Source organism: Poecilia reticulata, linkage group LG14, assembly GCF_000633615.1.
Source record: "Poecilia reticulata strain Guanapo linkage group LG14, Guppy_female_1.0+MT, whole genome shotgun sequence".
NCBI classification, from domain to species: domain Eukaryota; kingdom Metazoa; phylum Chordata; class Actinopteri; order Cyprinodontiformes; family Poeciliidae; genus Poecilia; species Poecilia reticulata.
In genome coordinates, this window is record NC_024344.1 from 24,239,287 (window position 1) to 24,261,837 (window position 22,551).

General features: G+C 37.1%; 2 protein-coding genes across 6 annotated transcripts in view; one reads left to right on the forward strand and one right to left on the reverse strand.

The window, feature by feature from the left end:
• arhgef12b (Rho guanine nucleotide exchange factor (GEF) 12b) overlaps window positions 1-3,775 on the reverse strand; it is a 47,273-nt gene extending 43,498 nt beyond the window's left edge. For all 3 annotated transcript variants that reach the window (XR_535441.2, XM_008428522.2, XM_008428520.2), the window contains exon 1: window positions 3,104-3,775. The gene's annotated coding sequence lies outside the window, so the exon portion shown is untranslated. The remainder of the gene's footprint in view (window positions 1-3,103) is intronic.
• Window positions 3,776-5,603: 1,828 nt separating this feature from the next.
• Window positions 5,604-22,551, forward strand: part of emsy (EMSY transcriptional repressor, BRCA2 interacting) — a 23,585-nt gene continuing 6,637 nt past the window's right edge. For 2 of the 3 annotated variants that reach the window (XM_008428524.2, XM_008428525.2), the window contains exons 1-16: window positions 5,604-5,822; window positions 7,205-7,313; window positions 7,418-7,517; window positions 7,640-7,714; window positions 8,352-8,527; window positions 9,335-9,490; window positions 10,305-10,564; window positions 10,643-10,883; window positions 11,236-11,451; window positions 12,179-12,328; window positions 12,462-12,635; window positions 12,712-12,848; window positions 14,367-14,540; window positions 18,587-18,797; window positions 18,892-19,059; window positions 22,209-22,364. In XM_008428524.2, coding sequence (XP_008426746.1) covers window positions 7,208-7,313; window positions 7,418-7,517; window positions 7,640-7,714; window positions 8,352-8,527; window positions 9,335-9,490; window positions 10,305-10,564; window positions 10,643-10,883; window positions 11,236-11,451; window positions 12,179-12,328; window positions 12,462-12,635; window positions 12,712-12,848; window positions 14,367-14,540; window positions 18,587-18,797; window positions 18,892-19,059; window positions 22,209-22,364 — 2,500 coding nt within the window. In that variant the 5' untranslated portion in view covers window positions 5,604-5,822; window positions 7,205-7,207. The remainder of the gene's footprint in view (window positions 5,823-7,204; window positions 7,314-7,417; window positions 7,518-7,639; window positions 7,715-8,351; window positions 8,528-9,334; window positions 9,491-10,304; window positions 10,565-10,642; window positions 10,884-11,235; window positions 11,452-12,178; window positions 12,329-12,461; window positions 12,636-12,711; window positions 12,849-14,366; window positions 14,541-18,586; window positions 18,798-18,891; window positions 19,060-22,208; window positions 22,365-22,551) is intronic. The other variant, XM_017308700.1, reaches the window with a different exon arrangement.

Genomic DNA, 22,551 nt, shown 5'->3' on the forward strand with positions numbered 1-22,551 from the left:
AACTGGGCTCTAATTTTTCATATTGTGTAAAACCTAAGTAGTATTTTCACAAACTTTGAAAACATTTTTAGAAATGTGTAAAAACAAACACAAACCTGTTTCTTTAAGTAGGTTAGCTTTGCAAAGTTCTGAAGTTAGTCATTTGAATCATCTTTGTGCACATACAAGGAGACAAATCCATGTAAATATGGGTGCACGAATGAATAGTTGTATGTTCAACAGTTCAAGTTTTAATGGTAGTTTTGCTGGAGTGGAAGTTGATTTGTTCTCATAAGACTTAAAAATGATAAACTATGGATGGCTTTTCCCTCATAGGTCGAGGATTCCCTCATAGGATGGATTTAAAAAAAAAAAAATCCATTACGAATAAACAGCAAACTAGTAGTAAAATAGCCAAAAGAAATCCTGAAATGTGGAACACAATAGAGCTGCAACTAACAATCATTTTAGAAATCGATTATTTTAACAATTATTCTTTGGATAAAATTGGATCAAAAATACTGGCACCTTCTACATCTTAAGCCTCTTTACATGATATTAGAAGTACATTTTAAAAAATTCAAATAAACAATTTAATGCCTTTTTTAAATAAAAAAAATAATCTTATTGTCTAAAATGCAGTATAGTTGTCCATTTAAGAATTTGAACCAGGTGAAGCTAAAAACCTGCTACTTCAGGAGTTTTGGGTAAGATATTTACATGCAAAGGTAAAATTTGAATCAAATAGCACAGACTCCTCATTGTAAAGCCTGATGGCAACAGGCAGAAATGACTTTCTGTGGCTCTCTGTGGTACAGTTTGGCAAAATGAGTCTCTGGCTGAAGGTTATCACTTCTATCTGATCCCGACTTAAAATGGAAAAAAGTGGACAAACTTATCCTCACTCTTATAATTCACACAAGACTAAATTGTTTAGATACAAAAGGCTGACGACATGATAGGGGTTATTGATCCCTCAACTAATATTTAGATCTTCAATGAATGTTATGAACATCTAAGAAAAAAAAAACAATCAACAGTTCCTCTCCTGTTCGCTCTTTTCAGCCCAGATCTAATGTTGTTAAACTGAGAGCATTTTAATTTGCGTGTTAACATAAAACCCAAAGCACTGCTCATTCCAGTTGGGTTCTTCTGGTCATTAAATATATTAACATGCACTTAAAATCAGATATTAGCATATTTTATAATTACTATTTTATAATTATTTTATTCACTGTCTCACTAAATCAGACAATAATCTTCCAGTTCTGGGTCAGTTAGGATTACCGAAATTATTTCTATCCAGAGTAATGGAGGGGAATATTTTTTAGAGATTTGCACTTACTTCTTTCTAAGTTTGTGAAATAAATTTCCTAAATATTTGATAGAATTGAATGACTCGGCTCAAACGTTTAGTGTTGCTGGGATTCTGGTCCATTCCTCCTGACTTAATTGGTGCAACTGGGTCGGGTTTATGGGCTGCCATGCTCACACACAGCTCTGTGTAATCTCAAAATTGCTATAAAACGTTTAACAAACAATCTTTGAGGAATGTTCTGCATTCTTAGCAGTTAGAATAAATACTGGTTAATTTAAATGCACTGAAACGCAGTTGAGGGGCGAGTTGAGTCATCTTGAATCTGTTGGTGCTCATGTATCTGAACCAGATTATACTTATCTTTAACTGGTTAAAAAGAAAACCATAATTGACATTTTAGAAGTTCCGTACTGAATGTGTTTTATTATGGCAGGGAGATGTTAAATTACTGAGAGCTTTCTGAGCAATAAAAAAGGAAACTTTGACACATGCAGCCATATCAGGACAAATGGATTTTTCCCAAATATAAAAGGAGAAACTGTTCTATTGTAGATTTTTTTACAGATTCTGACACTTTTAATTTAAAGATTTAATGCTTTTGGTAATCTATCATGAATGCTGGCCCAAGATTGTACCTGAATATTTTGATTCAACCCAGATTTGGTGAATCTGGGAAAGGTTTGTAGAGTTTAACTGGTTGAGATTAAAACCAATCAGGGTTACTACGAGTTGAGATGTATTTCAAAACAAACTAAAGCTCAAACGTAAAGACAATGTTCTCTGGCAAGACAACAATTACACAGTGAAGATTATTATGTGTACTTTTCCACAACAAACTCACCAGTTTCTTAAAAACCTCAGATTTAAATGTTAAACAATTTAAAATCTTTTAAAATGTTAAATAAAATTGTCATCTGTAAATAAATATTGAAATTTTAGTCTGTATTTAATCTGTGTTAACAGGATTTTGCAATTATTTTGGGGATTTTTTGCAATCAAGATCAACGATTTTGTATAAAAAATTATAAAAAACAAACAAAACAAAAAAACAAGGAGAATCTATGGCCCTATGGAAGACTAAGTGACATTAATTATATTTTCCAAATTTTACTTTTTACATTTTAATTTTTCTAAATTCCATTTTAATTATATTTATTAAGCCAAAAAGTATGTAATTATAGTGTAAATAAAAAAAGTAAAAAATCAACTAGCCTTAGAATTCACAACATGCTATGTTGGTTACAGCACAGCAGAGAGAGGGGGGAAGAGGGATGAGCAACACCACATGGAGGATGTTTGACAGCGCTAAGACCCTCCTCCTGGCTCTGATTGGTTGTCTCTAGTTGGGAAAAGGAAAAGGAGCTTGATTTTTTCAGATTGTCTGACTTTTGCCATACTGTCACTGTATAGTGACACTTTCAACAAATATGTAAAAATATATATATGTATTCATAAGTTATGTACTGCAGCTTTAAACCCAAACGATTTTAACTATTTTTGCTGAAAATTTGCAATAACCTGAATTATGCAATAGCGCAAAAGAAAAAAACAAATATAAAAATAAACTGCAAAGATCTCTTGATTTTCCATAAAATTCCACGAAAAACTAGAGGGACTGGCTTTAGCGAGTGGCTTAGTTTGATTATGCCTTTGGTCAGGTCTGTGTATAATTACAAGAAATGCCACAAAAGAAACGTTTTTCTTCATCCAATGGACCAAACAATTTTAGTGTGATTAAAAACAAGTAAAAACTTATAAAATATCAAGTTTTGTATGTTAAATGTAGATGGAAGCATTTTGTCCTACCTGTCAGTGAGTGTTGGCTGTGTGCCACTCATTGGTCTTCCCTTGTCAGCTTTCGCAGGCTTCACCCAAATAACATTTTCATAACAGCCGCTTTATTTTGTCTCCATCTGCTCCGACGTCTCAGTCAGCAGGCGGCTTCACCATGAAGGTCTGAACAATCCAGCTCCTTTCAGCCAGGAAGGTCGTTTTTTCCTCTAAAATCCATGGAAGTGAAAGTAGCGGTGATGCTGCTGCTGAAGATCCAGAAGAACTGTAGGGATCTCCGGTGTGTTTCAGGAAGCTGCCGCTGCTTGCATCAGAAAAGACATCTGGAAAACTTTAAGAGCTCCGATGATACTGTATTATTTTCCCGTCCTCAGATAACCTTCGAGTTGTAAAGGAGAAAATCCTTCATTTTTCCGCAGGAAATACTTCCATGTTGACCCTCCTGTCTTTTCCTGGTGTCCCGGAGAAAATTACGTCAAACTTTGGCTTCTAAAAGCCCAAATGAACTTTCTGCTTTTATTTCCGCTGGTCTGCAGGCGTCTGGTTTCCGGACGGCTCCTTCAGCAGATGGATGGTCATTTTAAAGTTATTCTCAATGTTCAAGCTGCTCTGGTTGTTGCTCCGATAAAACATGATGCAAATGGAAAAAAGGAAACGCTTTGTGCCCCCTCCCCAAAACACTGAAAAGTGAAGAAACCCACCTTCCTTCCGACGCATTCAAGGACTGCTCGTATTTTTCTAAATTCATAATTATCCTTCTCTGTTGAGCTTACTTTCGGTTACTGGTGATTAAACCTATTGTCTTAGCGCATAAAAAAATGATAGAAGCAGAATTAATAATAATAATAATAATAATAATCATAATAAACAGCAGATATTTCATCTTAAAATAACTTTTAGAGTAAATATGACAGTTGAGTTTTTAAAATGATCATATATTGCCATAAGTGATATATAATGAATAAACATCAATGTAAAAATATTAACATTTAAACACAGTAACATAAAATGCATTTAATGTTAACTTTATTGAGTTTAGTTGATGTATTTTCCATACATTTTTTCTAAATATTTTCTAAACATTTACAAATTTCATAAGTTTTAATATCTTATAATAAAATTGTAACAGTACTTACAAATATTATAGACATCATGTAATTGTTAGCTTAATATATATTAATATATATTATATATTAATATATATTAATCAAACAATTACATAATATCTATAATAATAAATTATTATGTCTTTATGATAAATCAGGTAACATCCATCCATTTTCTGCACACCCTCATCCCTTAGTGGGGTCGGGAGGTTGCTGGTGCCTATCTCCAGTTAATGTTGTGGGTAAGAGGCAGGGTACACCCTGGACAGATCACCAGTGTGTCTCAGGGCAACACAGAAAGACAAACAGGACACACAACCATGCACACACACTCACATCTAGGGAGAATTTAAAGAAACCAATTAATCTGACAGTCATGTTTTTGGACTGTGAGAAAGCCGGAGAACCCGGAGAGAACCCACCAAGCACAGGGAGAACATGCAAACTCCATGCAGAAACACCCCAGGCTGGGAATCAAACCCAGAACCTTCTTGCTGCAAGGCAACAGCTCTACCAACTGCACCACTGTGCAGCCATCAAGTTACATCACAACAATAAAATTATGTTTAGCAGTTTTTAGAAGTTTTTTGGTATTAAATAATTTGTTTTCATTTTATATTAACATTTGATACAATTTTAATATTAAGAATAAGAAATTCTGATGAAATATTTCATAACTTTTTGTCTTTCTAGTTTTTTGTGCCTACTTTTAAATATATACTTTTTATGAATTTTTATTACAAATTATTGGGTCAAAATAAATACAGAAATTTTGCAGATATTTTATTTTGTAAATTTAATTGTAAATTCTAGTTTTCTGTTTTTCTTAGCTCAATGTTTATAAATATTTTTCAAATAATTATATTTACTCATTTGAATTTATATTTATACTTAAAAAAAACAATTCCCACAAAAGCTGATAATAATTTGCATCCTTTTGTCCATGTATCCTTTTTCTTTCAGTTCACAAATCTCAACTACTTTGTAGATCTATCTCATATCCCAATAACATATGTGGCTGTAATAAAAAAAGTTAAAGGAGTATGAATACTTTTGAAAGGCACCAGTCACTGAACTTAAACATATAGGGGTATCTCAGTAAATTGAAATATGTTTTCCAATGAGGCTCGTTTGCCAGATTAAAAGTACCTTTTGAAAATAAATTGTAACCTTTGGCCCAAATGTCTGTTTTAAACAGTTTTTATTAGTCTGCAATATTCTTATCCAAGAAATTGAATGGAATGTTTTCAATATCTGCAAAATCGCACTAAATAGAAGTAAAGGTTGGAAAACATCAGTCTGTGTTCAACCAGAAACCGTGAATCATACTGGTCAGTACATTAACCCACCAGTAGGTGGCAACCGAGCGTTTCGCCATCTCAACCATTCCTCAGCATCTTCACGTGAAGAAGACATTTTCAGGCCAGCCGCTGAAGATGAGCAGTCAATATAAACATTGGGACGTCTTCGGGGTATTTGCGAATTTTTAGCAGTTTAGACTTTAAATTTCTGCCTCTTTGCTACAGAATTGCAACATGACGTGGTAAAATGACCAGGTTTTCGTATCGTGTCCTGATTGTGTGGATTATAAAAGCACGAAGGCCTTGATGTTGTCCTGCTAACGGAAGGTAAGAATTGATTTGGTTCATAGAAACAGCTAGCTGGCTAACCAAACACCGCGGCTAAAAACTGGTTTATGCTCAAGTTTGATTCATTAGCTGAAGACTTGTCTTGTCTTTTCCTAAACATAAGACCAGGTCTTTCAATAAATGCGTATTTTCTGTTTTTTTCTGCAGCGCAGCTGAGGTTTTGAAGCGTTTTGACTCAGCTCTATGTGAGGGTCGTTGTTTGCTGCAGAACTTCACCCATTGGATTCTATTTTTAAAATCTTTTTTCTGTGGTTTATAGTCTAACCCTTACAAGTCAACGTTTATAAAACTACTATTATTAGATTGTTGTGTGAGTTTTGGGCTAAATGTTTTGGTTGCAGACAGCTGTTGAGCTCAACAGCGTCAGTTTGGGCCTGGTTCTACTACACCAGAGAGGCCCAGTTCAGGGCTGCAGCACCATCAGCTGTCACACAGTTAAAACCTGCTGCGAGCAGGTAGCTCTTAGTGTGAATCTGGGCTTTGTATTATACATGGGCATGAGTGTTATATTAACTTGATTTATTCCGATCAATCTATTTTCAGAAATGGTAACATTTATTTAAATGGGTTGGTTTTCTTGACACTGAAAAGTTTTCTCGATGCTAGTTTAACCATCTAGTTGTTGATTCGAGCTGAAGTTAAAACATTTTATTGGTAGTTTTCCTTCATTATTCTCTCTACCATGTGCAGTGAACCAACCAGAACCACTGGCAGAAAACCCATACTGCAGAAGAAAGTTGGTACCTGATTCTTTCGAGATGAGATGATCAGGCTTTTACTGCCAATGCATTAACCAAACCAAGGAAGGGCGAAAACGTACTGCAATGCAACAGAAAGACAAGAGAGTACAATACTATTCAATATGTCCCTAAACTCCCATCTAAATTTTGCTGATCTCAAACCAAAATACACAGAAGACATTGCCTATTGAAGTGATAATGGAATGAAAAAAAGTATTTTTTTAAACAAAGAAAAGCAAATTTTTACTAATATTATCTTATGATTTGAAGTCTTCAATTAATCTTTTTCATTGAAATATAGTAAGAGACTATAAATTAGATTTGTATTTAAATTAGTCAAACAGTCAAAACTGACAGAAGTACATTAATTTGTGTCAGAAATTAGAAAAAATACACAGGAAAAATACACGCTGAGCTGCTTTCCAGACCTCCAGTTTAAAAACAGAACTGCAGTTCTGGATAATTTCCAAGCAAAATTTCTTTCTGTCAGAATCTGCGATCAATAAAACTCAATGACAATGCATTCAAGTTCACGGAGGTTGTGATTTTTATTGGATTTGTTCCACTTGCCTTTCAGTGAAGTAATGATTGGGTGACTGACCTGTCTCATTGTTCTCTCAGCCAATGATCCAACTGGAGAAACCAGTTCTGACTGGCACCATGCCGGTGGTGTGGCCCACCATCCTTGACCTGGGAAGAGATGAGTGTAAAAGGATTCTCCGTAAACTTGGTAAGGTTGACAAACAAATAATCAGAAGGAAATTATCATTGATAACAATGCACAAAGCTTTAGGTGCTGCTGTTTCTCTAAACTTTTAATGTTTCCATATCCAGAGCTGGAAGCATATGCTGGAGTTATTAGCGCCCTGCGAGCTCAGGGAGACCTGACGAAGGACAAGAAGGACCTGTTGGGAGAGCTCACTAAAATCCTTGGGTATTTACTTCACGCAGCTTTCAAATGTTGCACAATGACAGGAAAAAAAATCATACATTTATCAGAAGAACGTTTTATGGATTTAAATGAATATATTTTCTTTGTCTTCCTCATTCTCCAAGCATCTCGACGGAGCGCCATCGTGCAGAAGTCCGCAGGGCCGTTAACGATGAACGCCTCACCACCATTGCGTATCAGTAAGTTCAGATCTGTGTGAGCTTCAGCCGTATTTGTGCAACCAGTGGAGATGCAGCGTGGAGCAAGTGTCTGTTAATCGTTGAAGCTGAAAAATACTGCAGATGTTAAAGAGCAACATGTTGTTATCGCTGACCAGGTTCCCACAGCCTTTAAAAAAATGGATTTTATTTTTAGTATTTTCCAGTTGTGGATAAGGACACAAATAAACCAGATAGAATGTAAAAAAAAAAAAAGAAAAACAGTTTTTTCCAGACTCCTACAGTTTTTTGTTTTTAAATTCACCAATTATTCCACATAGGATAAACAGTACAGACAAGCAAAAAGAGGTATTGTTTTTTAAATAAAGTAAATATGCAAAAACAGAGAAATAAAGTGAAAAAGTACCTCTGATATAAACACATGTAAGACAAAGACAACACACAGAACATAGCTAAGTGTCACAACAAAATGGTATATTTTGTTATTTGTGTGTTGGGTTACATAGATTTTCTTTGGCAGTTATTTCTTGCTCGTTTTTTTTTACTTCAGTATTTCTTGTAGTTTGTGTTTTCCTGATGGGAGTTTTTTTTTCCACATATTGAAATACATTTGACTGATATTTTTGAACTACTCACTTTTGCTCTGCCTTTTCTGCAGCATGTCTGGTCCCAACAATTCATCTGAATGGTCAATCGAAGGCCGTCGGCTTGTTCCTCTGATGCCCAGGTTGGTCCCTCAGACGGCCTTCACCGCCACGGCTAACGCTGTGGCTAGCGCCACAGCCAATCAGAATGCCTCCCTTTTGTTACCGGCTGAAACGGGGAACAAAGAAGGTAAAGTTCTGAAATCGATTTATTTTATGTCACTTTTCAAGGGCAAAGTTGATTTATTTTTTTATTTATTTTTTTTTAAGATTTAATTTTTGGGAAATCTGAATTTTGTTTCACCAAAGCATGCCTTTGCTCTCCATAGCTCAGAATGATGTCAGTACATGTGAGACCGCCATCTTGTTTGATAAGAGTGTTTTACAGCTTCTATTTATTTGGACTTACTAATCAACTCTACATGCTAAGTTTTTTTTTTTTTTCATTAAGAACAAAGTCATGATATTACAAGTTACAACAATAAAGTCTTAATATTGCCATAATAAAGTTGTAATATTTAGAGAATACAGTAGTGATTGTTTGAGAACTCAACAAAAAAGTATTAAAGCCTTTTGTTCTCATTAAAATGACCTTTTTACATTTTGGGAAACAATTGCGCCATTATTCTGCTAATTTCTGATGGTATTCTCATAATTAAATAAAAATTCTTGTAGCCATTGTAGCTATGAGTTGAACAATAGTCCATTGTTCAACTCATAGCAGGGATGAGTGAAATAAATGCCACTTTTTAAAAATATTTTCTGTCATTTTTATTAAAATTGGAAATCAGAACTGGTATCTGAGATTTTATTTTTACGCCATATCACCCAGCCCAATTCTGAAGTGTTTAACTACTTAGTAAAGACAAAAAGATAAATCAGTTTGGTAAAAACCGACTGGACTGAGAGATGAGATATATGGGGTAGTAATAATGCAGCACTCTAAATGTGGAAAAACAAAAAGCAAAACTATTTGAAACTTGCTTATTTTTTCCAGTTGTTGTATGTTACTCCTACACGAGCACCACCTCCACCCCCACCAGCGCCACAGCGTCCAGCGGACCTGTTGGAGCCACCGTGAAATCCCCAAGACCGGCCAGCCCGTCGTCCAACGTGGTGGTGCTGCCGAGTGGGAGCACCGTCTACGTGAAAAGTCAGTGTTAACGTCTAGTCCACGTGAATACTGTGGAGCAACAGTAAGGTCTCTGATGCAACAGAATCTATAAACTGGAATAATCTGAAGAAAACGTTTTCAGTGACCAATGGAAAATTGGTTTGATCAGTAAAAACAGTCTGAAGGGATAAAACTGGAGCTAAAGCCAGAATCCTCCAAAAATTACAACTGAAGATTTTCATCCATACATACATACCTCTCTAGAGATATGTACTATAAATTCATTTTTCATGTTTATATTTATACTTGAAAGATAGATTTTAACAATGGAAATGTAAGCCTGGAAATATTTAGGAATTCTGTTTTACTCATTTATTTTTTCCTTAACGCACATCCAGCTCAAGACTAACAGAACGAGAACCTTCTTCTTTTATCTTTAATGTTTACCTATAACAGAATCAAAAATTACACTAAACTTTCTCTAGTGTCTTTTGTTAAAATCTTTTGATGAGTGCTTATGTGTTCAGACAAATCTTCTGATTGGCCTGCAGAGGGCACTAGAACCTGTCCTATTTCTCTGGGGATTTTGAAAAGTTTTGTTTATTAGCTCCAAAAAACAGTCTAAGTAGATTTCTGATGCATAGTGTGATATGAAAAGCTGGTGAGTTTCTAGACAATCAATCTTGGATGAGTATAGATGACAAAACAGAGCCCTGAGTAACCCCACTGGGCAGCTCAGCTATATCTGGCATGACAAACACTAAATTTCTGTCTGAAAATGAATATATTGAGGTCTTTAGAGCACCATGTTATGGTTAGTTGTGTCAAACCTTCTGCTCCTCATTCCTCACAGGTGTGAGTTGTTCCGACGATGATGAAAAGCCTCGCAAACGAAGACGCACAAACTCATCCAGCTCGTCGCCAGTGATGCTGAAGGATGTTACCAAGGTTTCCCCACCAGTATCCAGGAACATCACGGTGCCGGTGAGCGGCAGCCCCAAGATGAGCAACATCATGCAGAGCATCGCCAACTCGCTGCCGCCTCACCTGTCTCCTGTCAAGATCACCTTCACCAAGCCCACCATCCAGACCACCAGCACCACCACGCAGAAGGTCCGCCATGTCTCTCCAGGTCTTCGTGTTACAATGTCTCATTTTTCCCAAACATTCAAACCTCTCGTGTTTCACCAGGTGATCATCGTGACGACTTCCCCGAGCTCTGGCTTTGTGCCCAACATTCTGTCCAAGTCTCACGCCCATAATGCTGCTGCCGCTGCCATGGCCAAGCTGGGCTCCACCTCCATACTGACCACCCCCACCCAGAAACAGACGGTGGTCTTCCCATCCAGCTCCAACCCCTCTCCCAACACCGTAGCCGTGACGACGGTGGTGTCTTCTACTCCATCGGTGGTGATGTCGACTGTGGCGCCATGTAGGTCCTTTTACTTGGATTGACTTGCTGATTATACATCTAGATTAACGATGCGCCACACACAGGGTTTCTGCAGGTTTCACCAACTCAAATTGACATCAGTGCCGAACTCAATTCATGGCAGCTAGGAATGATGTTTACTGCATGCAGCTTGGTCAGCCAAACATTTTGCTAGATTGCTGCTTTTAAAACAAAGCCGTCCAAAAATGATTAATATCCCTTCTGACTAGTTGAGTTGAACTGATCTGAAAAACAAACTTGAATCCATACTTATTCATACAGATTAATGATGTATGGGTCAACTGCTTCCAAACTAGTTTTTCTCCAACGCTGTTGGTGGTTGTCTATGCAGCTTCTGCTGGAGTGAAGGTTGCGTCAGCGAGACTCCCGTCGCCGAAGACCCTGGTGGGCTCCCCCACTCAGATCCTGGCCCAGTTTCCCAAGCAGCAGTCGCCCAAGCAGCTGCAGCAGAGCTCGCCTTTAGGAGCCTCCAGCATCAGTCAGAGCCAGAGCAGCAGCACCACTCCACCGGGAACCAAACCCACCATTCAGATCAAACAGGAGTCCGGTGAGCTGCTAACTTTCCTCTTTTCCTGTTCATTCCATCTTTTTTTTTTTCACCTTCTTTTATCTCATAACTTATTAGTCTTTCCGTAGGTCTCTGAATATTCTGCTGCAACAAAGAACTAAACCCCTGAATGAGTTTAATAGTCAAACATTCTTAATTTTTTTTCAGCTTTTAAATTAGCTTAAAAAATTCTTGAAATTGTATCTTTAATTTTATTTTTGCTTTGCCTCGTATACAACTTAAAAGTACAAAATGTAGCATTTTACTTAGTTTCATTTTTCTTATTCTATTTTGATTCACAGAAAATTCATGTACTTAATGTTCACATATATATATAGCATATATAAGTTTTAGTAAATTTTGTGTTTCATAATGGTTACATGATAAAAATATTTGCTTCATAGGTATTTATTTTTTTATTTTATATTATTTCAATGTTTTTTAAAGTTTGATATTAGATGTATTATTCTAATATTTAAAATGAAAGTTTAGATCTTTATTTTATTTACAAAAGTTCAGATTTAAACATATTTACATAGATTTAAATATATTTACGTGTTTCATTTACATTTATGTACAAATTAAATGAGTAGATAATTAATTTAACACATTTATTTTATCTGTTGCACTGATATTTCTATCGTATGTTGTCTGATAAATTTCTCCTCTGAGTTTATAATCTGTACAGCAGTCAGTTTGTCTGAATTGGTGTATTTTGCATCTCCAGGGGTGAAGATAATCACTCAGCAGGTACAGCCCAGTAAAATTCTGCCCAAACCTTCCTCTGTGGCTCTGTCCAGCAGCAGCTCTTCGCCCATTATGGTCGTCAGCAGCAATGGCACCATCATGACCACCAAACTGGTCACACAGCCCACAGGTTAGAGTTCAAACCCACTATTCATCCATTTGATCTTCAGATCCGGAATGTATGTTCTAACAATCAGAAAGCCGTTGTTCATGCAAGGTTTCCATTAGAGTGAATGAACCCAGAGTTGCATCTACTTGTGCAGCTACACAGGCAACATACACAAGACCCACAGTTGGTCCCAATATTGGCGCCAGGATATCTGCCTCCAGTGGAGGGACCACCTATGTCAAGACCACCAGTGGGAGCATCATCACTGTGGTTCCCAAGTCTCTGGCCACGCTGGGAGGGAAGATCATCAGCAGCAACATTGTGTCTGGTGTGTTTACAGTCTCCCCATTCAACGTGTCCATCATCCTATTCTTGGACTCCAAACAAAACTTCTTCTCTTTTAGGTACAACGACGAAGATCACCACCATCCCCATGACGTCTAAGCCGAATGTGATTGTGGTGCAGAAGACGACAGGCAAAGGAGCGACCATCCAAGGACTGCCGACCAAGAGTATGGTCACAACACTGCTGAACCCTGGGGTGAGTCAACAGCCAGAACTAGCAGCAGAGCTTCAATGCGCACTCGAACTCTGATGCGGACCAAAAAAGGGAACTCTGGTCAAATCTAGGTCTCAGTTCAGTTGAAGTGAACTCTGGTGCAGCTCGAATATGAATGCTAAGAGGACCGGAGACCACTCCAAAAAAGTCATGTGATCAACAACCAGATGTTGCCAATGGTGCAAATCACAAAGAAGACAACAGGAAGTAGTTGGAGGACCATGGTGTGGCACAGCGAAGCAGCACAAAAAGTCAAAATCAAAAAAGAATCTCAAAATCTTTGAGGGACTGTATTACAAACACTTGACTGCAGTTGTTGCTGTTAATGGTGGCAGAACCAGTTGTTAGGTTTAACATTTAGTTAAACCTAACTAGATGTTAGGTTTAACATCTAGTTAGTTTCTCAGTGGAAACCCACCATCTGTCTTTCACTTTGCTAACTATTTCCTTCTGTTGGTCTCAGATGGCTTCCACTTCAACCTAAACAGACAGGATTAAGATGATTCACGGATGTTGGGAAGAAGAAGCTCACTTCATTATGCAGCCATCTACTAGGATGTGATGTTTTGTTTTTTTTTTCTTTTTCTAATTGATCTTTGGAATATTCACATTTTTGAGACATAATTTTTGGCTTTCATTATCTGTAAGCCACAATCACAGGAAATAAAGGCTGGATATATTTCACTGAGTTTAAAATGGTAAAACTTTTTCACAATATTCAGTTTGTTTTAGCTGTAGATATAAATACATTTGTTTTAGCTGTAGATATGTATATAAATATAAATATAATTAATTTCACAGACAGGATTGTATGTGAAATGACAAGTTTCTGAATTTTATCAAGTTCAGAAATACTGAAACTTTATCAAGTGTCATAAAAAGAAACAACTAAACTTTTAAGTTACATTAAATCCCCCAAATTTTACCATTATAATTTAATTTTGTTTAGAAGCCTGACATTTCTGCTTAAAATAATAAATATGTAGATTTTATTGATATTTTGTAATTTTCAGAAATGTTGAGTTTTTAATTATTTGTAAGCCATAATTATGATAATTTCAAGAAATATAGCCTGGAAATATTTCAGTCTCTGTGACAAATTGACTTGAGCTTCACTTTCTGAAATGAGTGACTAATTAGCTAAACAAATTTAGCTGTATTTGTAGATGTAGCTGTATCTATAAATATACTGTATATAACCTCTTTACAAGTATAGTTAAATTGACTGACCGCTTTGACTCCATTATTCAAGCTGACATAAAATATTTTTAAATGTCTACAGGAAAATAGGAAGCTATAGTTCTCCAAATAAATACTGTTGCCATTTTCTCCTTGAAGTCCTTGAATTGTTTGGGTAGCAGCACAAATCAATGTTTACTAAACAGTCAATATGGAATCCAGTCACTGAAAAGTTCCCAAAGTTCCTTTTGTTTTGCGATATAAGAAATTCTCTTTATTCTCTTTTAATCCTAAATGAGCTAAACGGTTTGTACATTTCAGGGAGAGAAGAGCCTGCAGGCAGTGCAGGGAACCAAGCCGGCCATCATCACCACCTCCAGGCCCATCACTAAGATGATCGTCACCCAACCCAAAGGCATAAGCTGCGGATCTCAGTCCACCGCCACCAAAATCATCCCGACCAAGATCGTTTATGGCCAGCAGGGCAAGACACAGGTGGGAGCTCCTGTCAGTTTCACATTAGTAATGTCACCCTTACTTGCAGGGTAATCACAAACACATGACAGCATGTGGACGTTCACATCATCGGCCAATAATGTGAATGTCACTGGAGTCGCTTTCCAAAGGAAGTGACTTTAACTGTAGGATGAGACAAGACATATTTATTTTTGGCAAGTGCTGTTTTCTGTAGAAAATGACAATTTATGAAGAAAAATGTCTGTAAAAGGCAAACTTCTTGAGAAGTGAGTCTCTGATTAAAATTACCATGAGGAAAGTCCCCCGTTCTATAAGTCGGCCAAAGTATGGTGGTGCTTAAACATTTTCCTCTTCCTCCTTCTACTTCCTAAATTCAGAGAGAAATGAGTCACAGATCGGACTTAAGAGTGCCGTCTGTCTGTCTGTCTGTCTGTCTGTCTGTCTGTCTGTCTGTCTGTCTGTCTGTCTGTCTGTCTGTCTGTCTGTCTGTCTGTCTGTCTGTCTGTCTGTCTGTCTAATGTTTGGTCCACTGTGTGTTGAGATTCACGCAGTATGGCAACCTTGAATAAAAATGTTATAGTTTCACAGGACTCAAAAACTTCAAACATTTGTCGCACAATCTGCAAAACTTCGTGTACTGACAAGATAAGCACAGTATTGTTAGTATGACGGTATGGAGTTGGTGTGCTGCTTCAGGACCTTAGTAACTTAGAAACTTTTTCCCCTGTTAAAATGAAATAATCATGTTGAAATTATCTTTACCTAGAAACCTTTAAGGGTGACCAAAAAAGCCAAAACAATTTAAAAAAATTGAAGCTGAAGTACAAAACGCATACTTCAGATGAACTCTGGGATGCAAACTGTTCTTTCTTGGAAATGTTTAAACCAAGAACTTAAGTTGGGTGGTTGAGATGGTTACATCTCTTTGTAACTAAACAAGAGTAGACGAGGGCTGATTGAGGTTTTACGCCTGTAAAATGCATACCTTAATTAGTGGTTCTTCAACCGCTTGTTCTCTCTGTAAAAGGGACACTGAAAATTTAACTTAACCAGTAAAATTCACACTATTTTGAAGTGATCCAGGTTTGAGCACAGAAATCTAACATTTCTTCTCTCATCTGGATTTTTTTTAGTTTTCTTTTCCTCTAATTACACCCTTAGATCTATAGACAAGGACTCAGGAATCAACTACAATTACAAGTCTGTCCTATTACAAGTTCAAAGGTGAAAACAATAGCACAGAAAATGGCTAAATTAAAAGTCCAGATGACAATAGTTCAAAATGTGCATTAAAAAATGTGTAAGAATAATACGACAAACAGTGGATATGATTAGGTCTACACAGACTATAGATGAACGCGATTGGTTGAAAGACATGTCACTCGAAAGAAGAGAAACTGGTGGCCATTTTGGCTCAATTGTGTTGGATAATAAAGTTTTATAAAGAAATTATTACATTTTAAGTGCAAATTGATGTATTTCTGACCCACTAACACCTAAAAAGTTACAAACTATGTGGGTTTTGCTGTTCAGAAATTGTGATGTATCTCTTATTAATGATCCTTCAATGCAGTCATTCTTTTTGATTTCACAACAGAAACTAGTTTCACGTAAATGTTTTCAGTGCTTGCCCCATTGAAACTTTATTAGGTTCTGTAAGAAGAAATGCCAATTAAACTTGCAACTGTAATATTAAATCCCCAAAATGTTACTGTTATACGTTGGGTTTTTTTTCTCTAAGGGAATTTCACATTTATAACAGAGCTGTATATTGTGACAGGGTAAACCCCATCATGATACTTTCTTGCTACTACACTGGAACATCCTCCCAGAGATGGAAGGAAGAATAAAAACAGTTGGTGCTAAAATATCACACACGTCCCCCCACCCCCTGTTTTCTGCAGACAGGAAGTCCTTCTTTCAATATCAGACTTGCAATGGAAGTCTAGAGGTAAATTTGTTTCAGTTTTTATTGATGAAGGAAAATGAGGTCACTGAGTCAGCTGGTTGTGCAGACTGGTGTACAGTATTGTATGAGCCGCCCACAACCATGAGCCACCTCCTCGGTTTCAGTCAAGACAACGTTAAATCTGGTTAAAATCACCTCCGATTTTTCTAATCATTCTGGGTTTCGACTACACAGAAGTACTTTCAGTGACTAAAACAATCTTGGTTTTCAGTTTCTGTGATATTAAAACAAAATTTCACACAGATAATTTACACTCATTTAGACCCATGACTTGACATTTAATAGCAGACAGACATTACTGGAGGAGTCAGTAACGTCAGTTTTTCTCCTTATGTTACGTCAGCGATCACCGGTAACTTCATTTCTAAAGAAGTTAAGTTTATTTCCCAGTTAATTCATGTGACTGGAGCACTATAGTGAAACTTAATGGACCTCTGTTATTTTACATGACACATTATAAATGTTCTTCAAAAGGATAGTTCACATTTTCTTTAAGTGCCCTTTTGTTATCTGCTTTCTGGAAATTTTATGTTGGCTTGTTGTAGACTTTGCAATTTTATTTTTTTGTTTTTTTTGCTTGAGTCATTCCATGTTTGGGGGATCATTCCCTCTAGTTTTAGATGCTGTACAGTTGAAAGGATTTTTTTTAAACTTTCTAACAGTCATTAGCATGTGTAACTATGGCGAGAAGGTATTGTTTTTCCAAATTTAGCAGCTGATTAGTATCTCAAATATTACCTTAACCACAACCCCAAATCCAAAATCTGGATGCACAGAGAGCAAGGACGAGGAAATTAAAATAATCTCTTTCATTGGGCATGATGGGAAAAGATCATATCGTCTTTCTAACCATACGGCCAAATCAGATGGATTAACGCCATCAGTGCCAACAACTGACAGTCATCCAAGATGTTTACTGTGGAATATCACCTCTGCTGCCTGGATATTAAGCTGTTAGCATGTCATGAGGCTAATATACAGAAACAATTTTCAGTCAGAGGCCTCTTCAGATTAGGTGCGAGACTGACTGCTTCTGCCACAGAATTACCACTGATAACGACCTTTTTAAAATGTGTGAATGATTCAAGTTACAACAACATTTAATTTTCCCTTTGGGATAATTCACATGAAAAAGAGACGGTTGGTTCAAGATTTGAAAAACAAAATGCTTTTACATGTTTGTTTTGTTTGTTACCTCTAGTTTACATACAGTTATTGTGGGTCGAAAGGTCTGTCTGTTATTTATCCATTATGTTTGTTTGTTTTTTCAATAGAAAAAAAGAAAATCAGGTTTTTCATTGGGTTGGGGGGGGTAAATTGATTTTTATTGATATTTATGTTTATTTAATGAAATGTATGTTTTATTGTTTTGGTTTTTTTTTTAATGAAAGTTTGATTTTTTTTTTTGACCAATGAACTCTTTGAATTTCAATGGTTCAGAGTGATGACAGCATCTGCCATCTTGTTTTAAAAGCGTTTTTACAACTTTTATGTATTTGCTCTTATAATTCAAGTCAACTCTGTGACTAAATATCAGGGCCAGGCTTTTTTTTCTTTTTTTTTTTTTTTTTTTTTTACAATAAAGTCATACCGTTACAAGAATATATGTATATATATATATCATAGTAATATGAGAATAAAGTTTTAATATAACCAGAATAAAGTTGGAATATTAGGAGTATGAAGTAGTAATTATATGAAAACTCCTAAAAAACAATTTATCCAGGTTTTTTTTCTCATTAAAACAATTTTCTCGTAATTTTAAGACGTCTTTCTAGTAAAATTGTGTCTTTATTGGGTGAATAAGAGATTAGATTAGATTCTCATAATTACTCCACTGTACAACTCACAGAAGGAACGATTGAAATAAAATCTACTTTTTAAAATATTTCAGCTTTAATTTCTTTTTTAGAAAAGAAAGCAAGGGAAAAAAAAGATTAAAACAAGATAGATCTGGAAAAAAAATCATTTTTAATTTTAATTATGCCACATTATCCAGCCTTAATTTTTCAGTGCTCAACATGATCAGAACTAATTGAGGTAAAAGTAGCTGATCTGTCTGTTGATAAAGCGACCACTCTTCGTTTTGTTCCAGGTTCTCATCAAGCCGAAGCCAGTTTTCCAGACGGCGATGGTGAGTGAACAGACCCGGCAGCTGGTCACCGAGACACTGCAGCAAGTGACCCGTTCTGCAGAGGTCAGCCAGGCTCAGACCTCCGGCCAGGACGGGTCGGTGAAGGACGATGCCGCGGTTCTCGCAGAGGCCACCAGCCTGAGCAGCGAAGCGTCCAACAGCGGCGCTCCAGGTACCGATCCATCCCCACCTGGGTTTGTTTCAAACCCACTGACCAAAATGTTCTTTTGGATCCTCAAAAACTGTATTTACTTGTTGTTCATCAGATCCGCTGCCTGTAGTGCACCTCGTGTCCTCTAGAGAGCAGGATTGGACTGAGCAGGAAGTAGCCATGGAGTCCATCCCGACCATTATCTACCCAGATGTGAGCGCTTCGGATTCCCAGTTCGCCACCTCCACCATCAAAGCCCTGCTGGAGCTGCAGCAGACCACAGGTGAGGGTTTACATCACGGAAAAGCGGCAGGTGAGAAACTGAAAGAGAAACGGGAGGTTTTTACCTCCTGTGTTGACAGTACACCTGGATGACATCATCCAAATAGAAAATCTCTCAATCCTTTTATGTCATCTCATCTTTCTATTCATCCATTTATGACTGCTCTCAGATTTAATTTTTTATTTTTACACGTTTTTATCTTTCTGTGAACTATGGGGAGGTGCAGAAAGCTAAATGTTCTCAGATTTGATGGCTCAGAAATTTGTGTTTTTGTTCACACCAAAGTGAAGTCAGACTTTGATCCTTCTTTTGAAACTGTTAGCAAAATGTTTATCTAAACTTGGCAGAAAAGTCCCCAAAAATGAAACTGCTTGGTAAGACACAGAGCTGTCCTAGCATTTATTTTAAATCCTGACATTGACATCAGCAGTCAGTACTTGCTTTTTGTGAGCTCCTTGCTTTGGTTTGTTTGTGTTGGATTAGCAATAAGATCCACCTTCTAATTTGTTTAACCTAAAGTTGGAGTTGAACTTCAGCTCAAAACGCCGAAGTTCAACTCAGAACTTCCAAAACTCAAAAGTCAGATCACCACTGAAAACAATAATAAAAATTTTGGGGCGGCCTGGTGAAAGTCAAAACTTAGATCTAATTGATGTGCTGTGACCTGGCCTTTAAAAAAGCCACTCATGCTGGGAAACCTTCCAGTTAAATTAAAATAATTCTGCAAATAATGGTGGGCTTAAATTCCTCCACAGCAACGTAAAGATTCTCAGGCAGATCCTGCAAACACACTTAAAAGTCCAATTTGGCTTTACTCGGGTAATCTTTTTCTGATTTTGAAAAACCAAAAGCAAATGTTGTTTCCAGACACTCTGTTGTTTATGAAGTTCTATGTATATTTTTAAATATAAAAATTTATATGGTTTCTTATCTCTATGTTTAACTTAGTCATGGCCAAAAGTTTTGAGAATGATTCAAATGTTAATATTTACAAAGTCTACTGCTTCAGTTTTTATAATGGCAATTTGCATATACTCCAGAATGTTATAAAGAGTGATCAGCTTAACAGCAATTAATTGCAAAGTCAATATTTGCCTAGAAAATGAACTTTATCCCCCAAAACACATTTCAACTTATTGCAGCCTTAAGAGGACCAGCTAACATCGTTTCAGTGATTGCTCCATTAACACAGGTGTGGGTGTTGATGAGGACAGGGCTGGAGATCAGTCTGTCATGATTAAGTAAGAATGACCCCACTGGACACTTTAAAAAGAGGCTGATGCTTGGCATCGTTGTTTCTCTTCTGTGAACCATGGTTATCTCTAAAGAAACACGTGCAGTCATCATTGCACTGCACAAAAATGGCCTAACAGGGAAAAGTATCACAGCTAGAAAGATTGCACCTCAGTCAGCAATCTACCCATTTTTGCCAAAAAGGCTCCAGGACGCCCAAGAAAGACCAGCAAGCGCTGGTTTCAGCTGCGGGATCCGGCTACCAGTAGTGCAGAGCTTGCTCAGGAATGGCAGCAGGCAGGTCTGAGTGCATCTGCACGCACTGTGAGGCGGAGACTCTTGGAGCAAGGCCTGGTCTCAAGGAGGGCAGCAAATAAGCCAGGAAAAACTTCAGGGACAGACTGATATTCTGCAAAAGGTACAGGGAGTGGACTGCTGAGGACTGGGGTAAAGTCATTTTCTCTGATGAATCCCCTTTCCGATTGTTTGGGACATCTGGAAAACAGCTTGTTCGGAGAAGACGAGGTGAGCGCTACCACCAGTCTWGTCTCATGCCAACTGTAAAGCATCCTGAAACCATTCATGTGTCGGGTTGCTTCTCAGCCAAGGGAGTCGGCTCTCTCATAGTCTGGCCTAAAAACACTGCCATGAATAAAGAATGGGACCAGAATGTCCTCCGAGAGCAACTTCTCCCAACCGTCCAAGAGCAGCTTGGTGATGAGCAATGCCTTTTCCTGCATGATGGAGCACCTTGCCATAAAGCAAAGGTGATAACTAACTGGCTCAGGGAACAAAACATAGAGATTTTGGGTCCATGGCCTGGAAACTCCCCAGATCTTAATCCCATTGAAAACTTGTGGTCAATCATCAAGAGACGGGTGGACAAACAAAAACCTAGGAATTCTGACAAAATGCAAGCAYTGATTGTGCAAGAATGGACTGCTATCAGTCAGGATTTGGTCCAGAAGTTGATTGAGAGCATGCCAGGGAGAATTGCAGAGGTCCTGAAGAAGAGGGGTCAACACTGCAAATATTGACTTGCTGCATTAACTCATTCTAACTGTCAATAAAAGCTTTTGTTACTCATAATATGATTGCAATTGTATTTCTGTATGTGATGAAAACATCTGACATACACACATGAAAACCAGAGGGCAGCAGATCATGTAAAAATATAATATTTGTGTCATTCTCAAAACCTTTGGCCATGACTGTACACGATAAAATCACCCCAAAAACAATTCAGGTTGTTGCATCTGGATTGCTGTCGGCTTCAACCCCATATTTGTTCATAGGATGACGTCAGAATTATGGCTGAAACTATTTATCATGATGACTCAATTATTGAAATGATTGTCAACGTATTTAGTAAGCGATTAATCATTATTTGAAGCATATAGACTCAAAAAAAGGCCAGTTGCAGTTAGAGCAGTAATTAATTAAAAACTGTACATGCAATAAATACATTTTGCATTTAAGATACAAAAATCTTCTTTTTAAATATGTTTTACCCAGAACTCCTAAAGTGGCACAGTTTTAACTTTGTGCTAATTAAATCTCATGTTAAGCATCATTTGTTATCACATTTTTAATCAGTTAATGTAAAAATAATCAATTAATAGTCAACAGCTCAGCCCTACACTGTGTTGATAAGTCAAATAAAAAGAGATGAATTCACATGTTGATGTTAAAAGGATATTCTTTTAGTTGCAGATGCATCTTTTGCTACAAATGATCAATTGTTCATTAAAGGAATGCTGATATTGAATTTTAGGCAATAAAATGTATTCACGTATTAGAAAAGGACTTTAATTATTTATTTATTTCTAAAATAAGCACGAGTAAAACCAAAGATGTGTTAGAATTAAGTGTAAATAACATCAGTTTAAAGCTAAAAGACGTCATTTTTCTGTCAGCAGTGAAGGAGAAGGCAGAGTCCAAACCGAAGCCGCCCACCATCGACCTGAGCCAGATGGCCGTGCCAATCCAGCTACAGCAGGAGAAAGCCGGTCCAGAATCTCCGAAACCTTCAACCTCAGAGGCCGAACCCAGCTCTGAGCATGTCACAGCAGGTGATCCCAACAATACACACTTTACTTCCTCCTTCAAGATTTGCCACATGGTGAAACTTACTTCCTTTGTCTGTTTCCTTTTAATAATAAGCTGCGGTGTGTGTGTGTGTGTGTGTGTGTGTGTGTGTGTGTGTGTGTGTGTGTGTGTGTGTGTGTGTGTGTGTGTGTGTGTGTGTGTGTGTGTGTG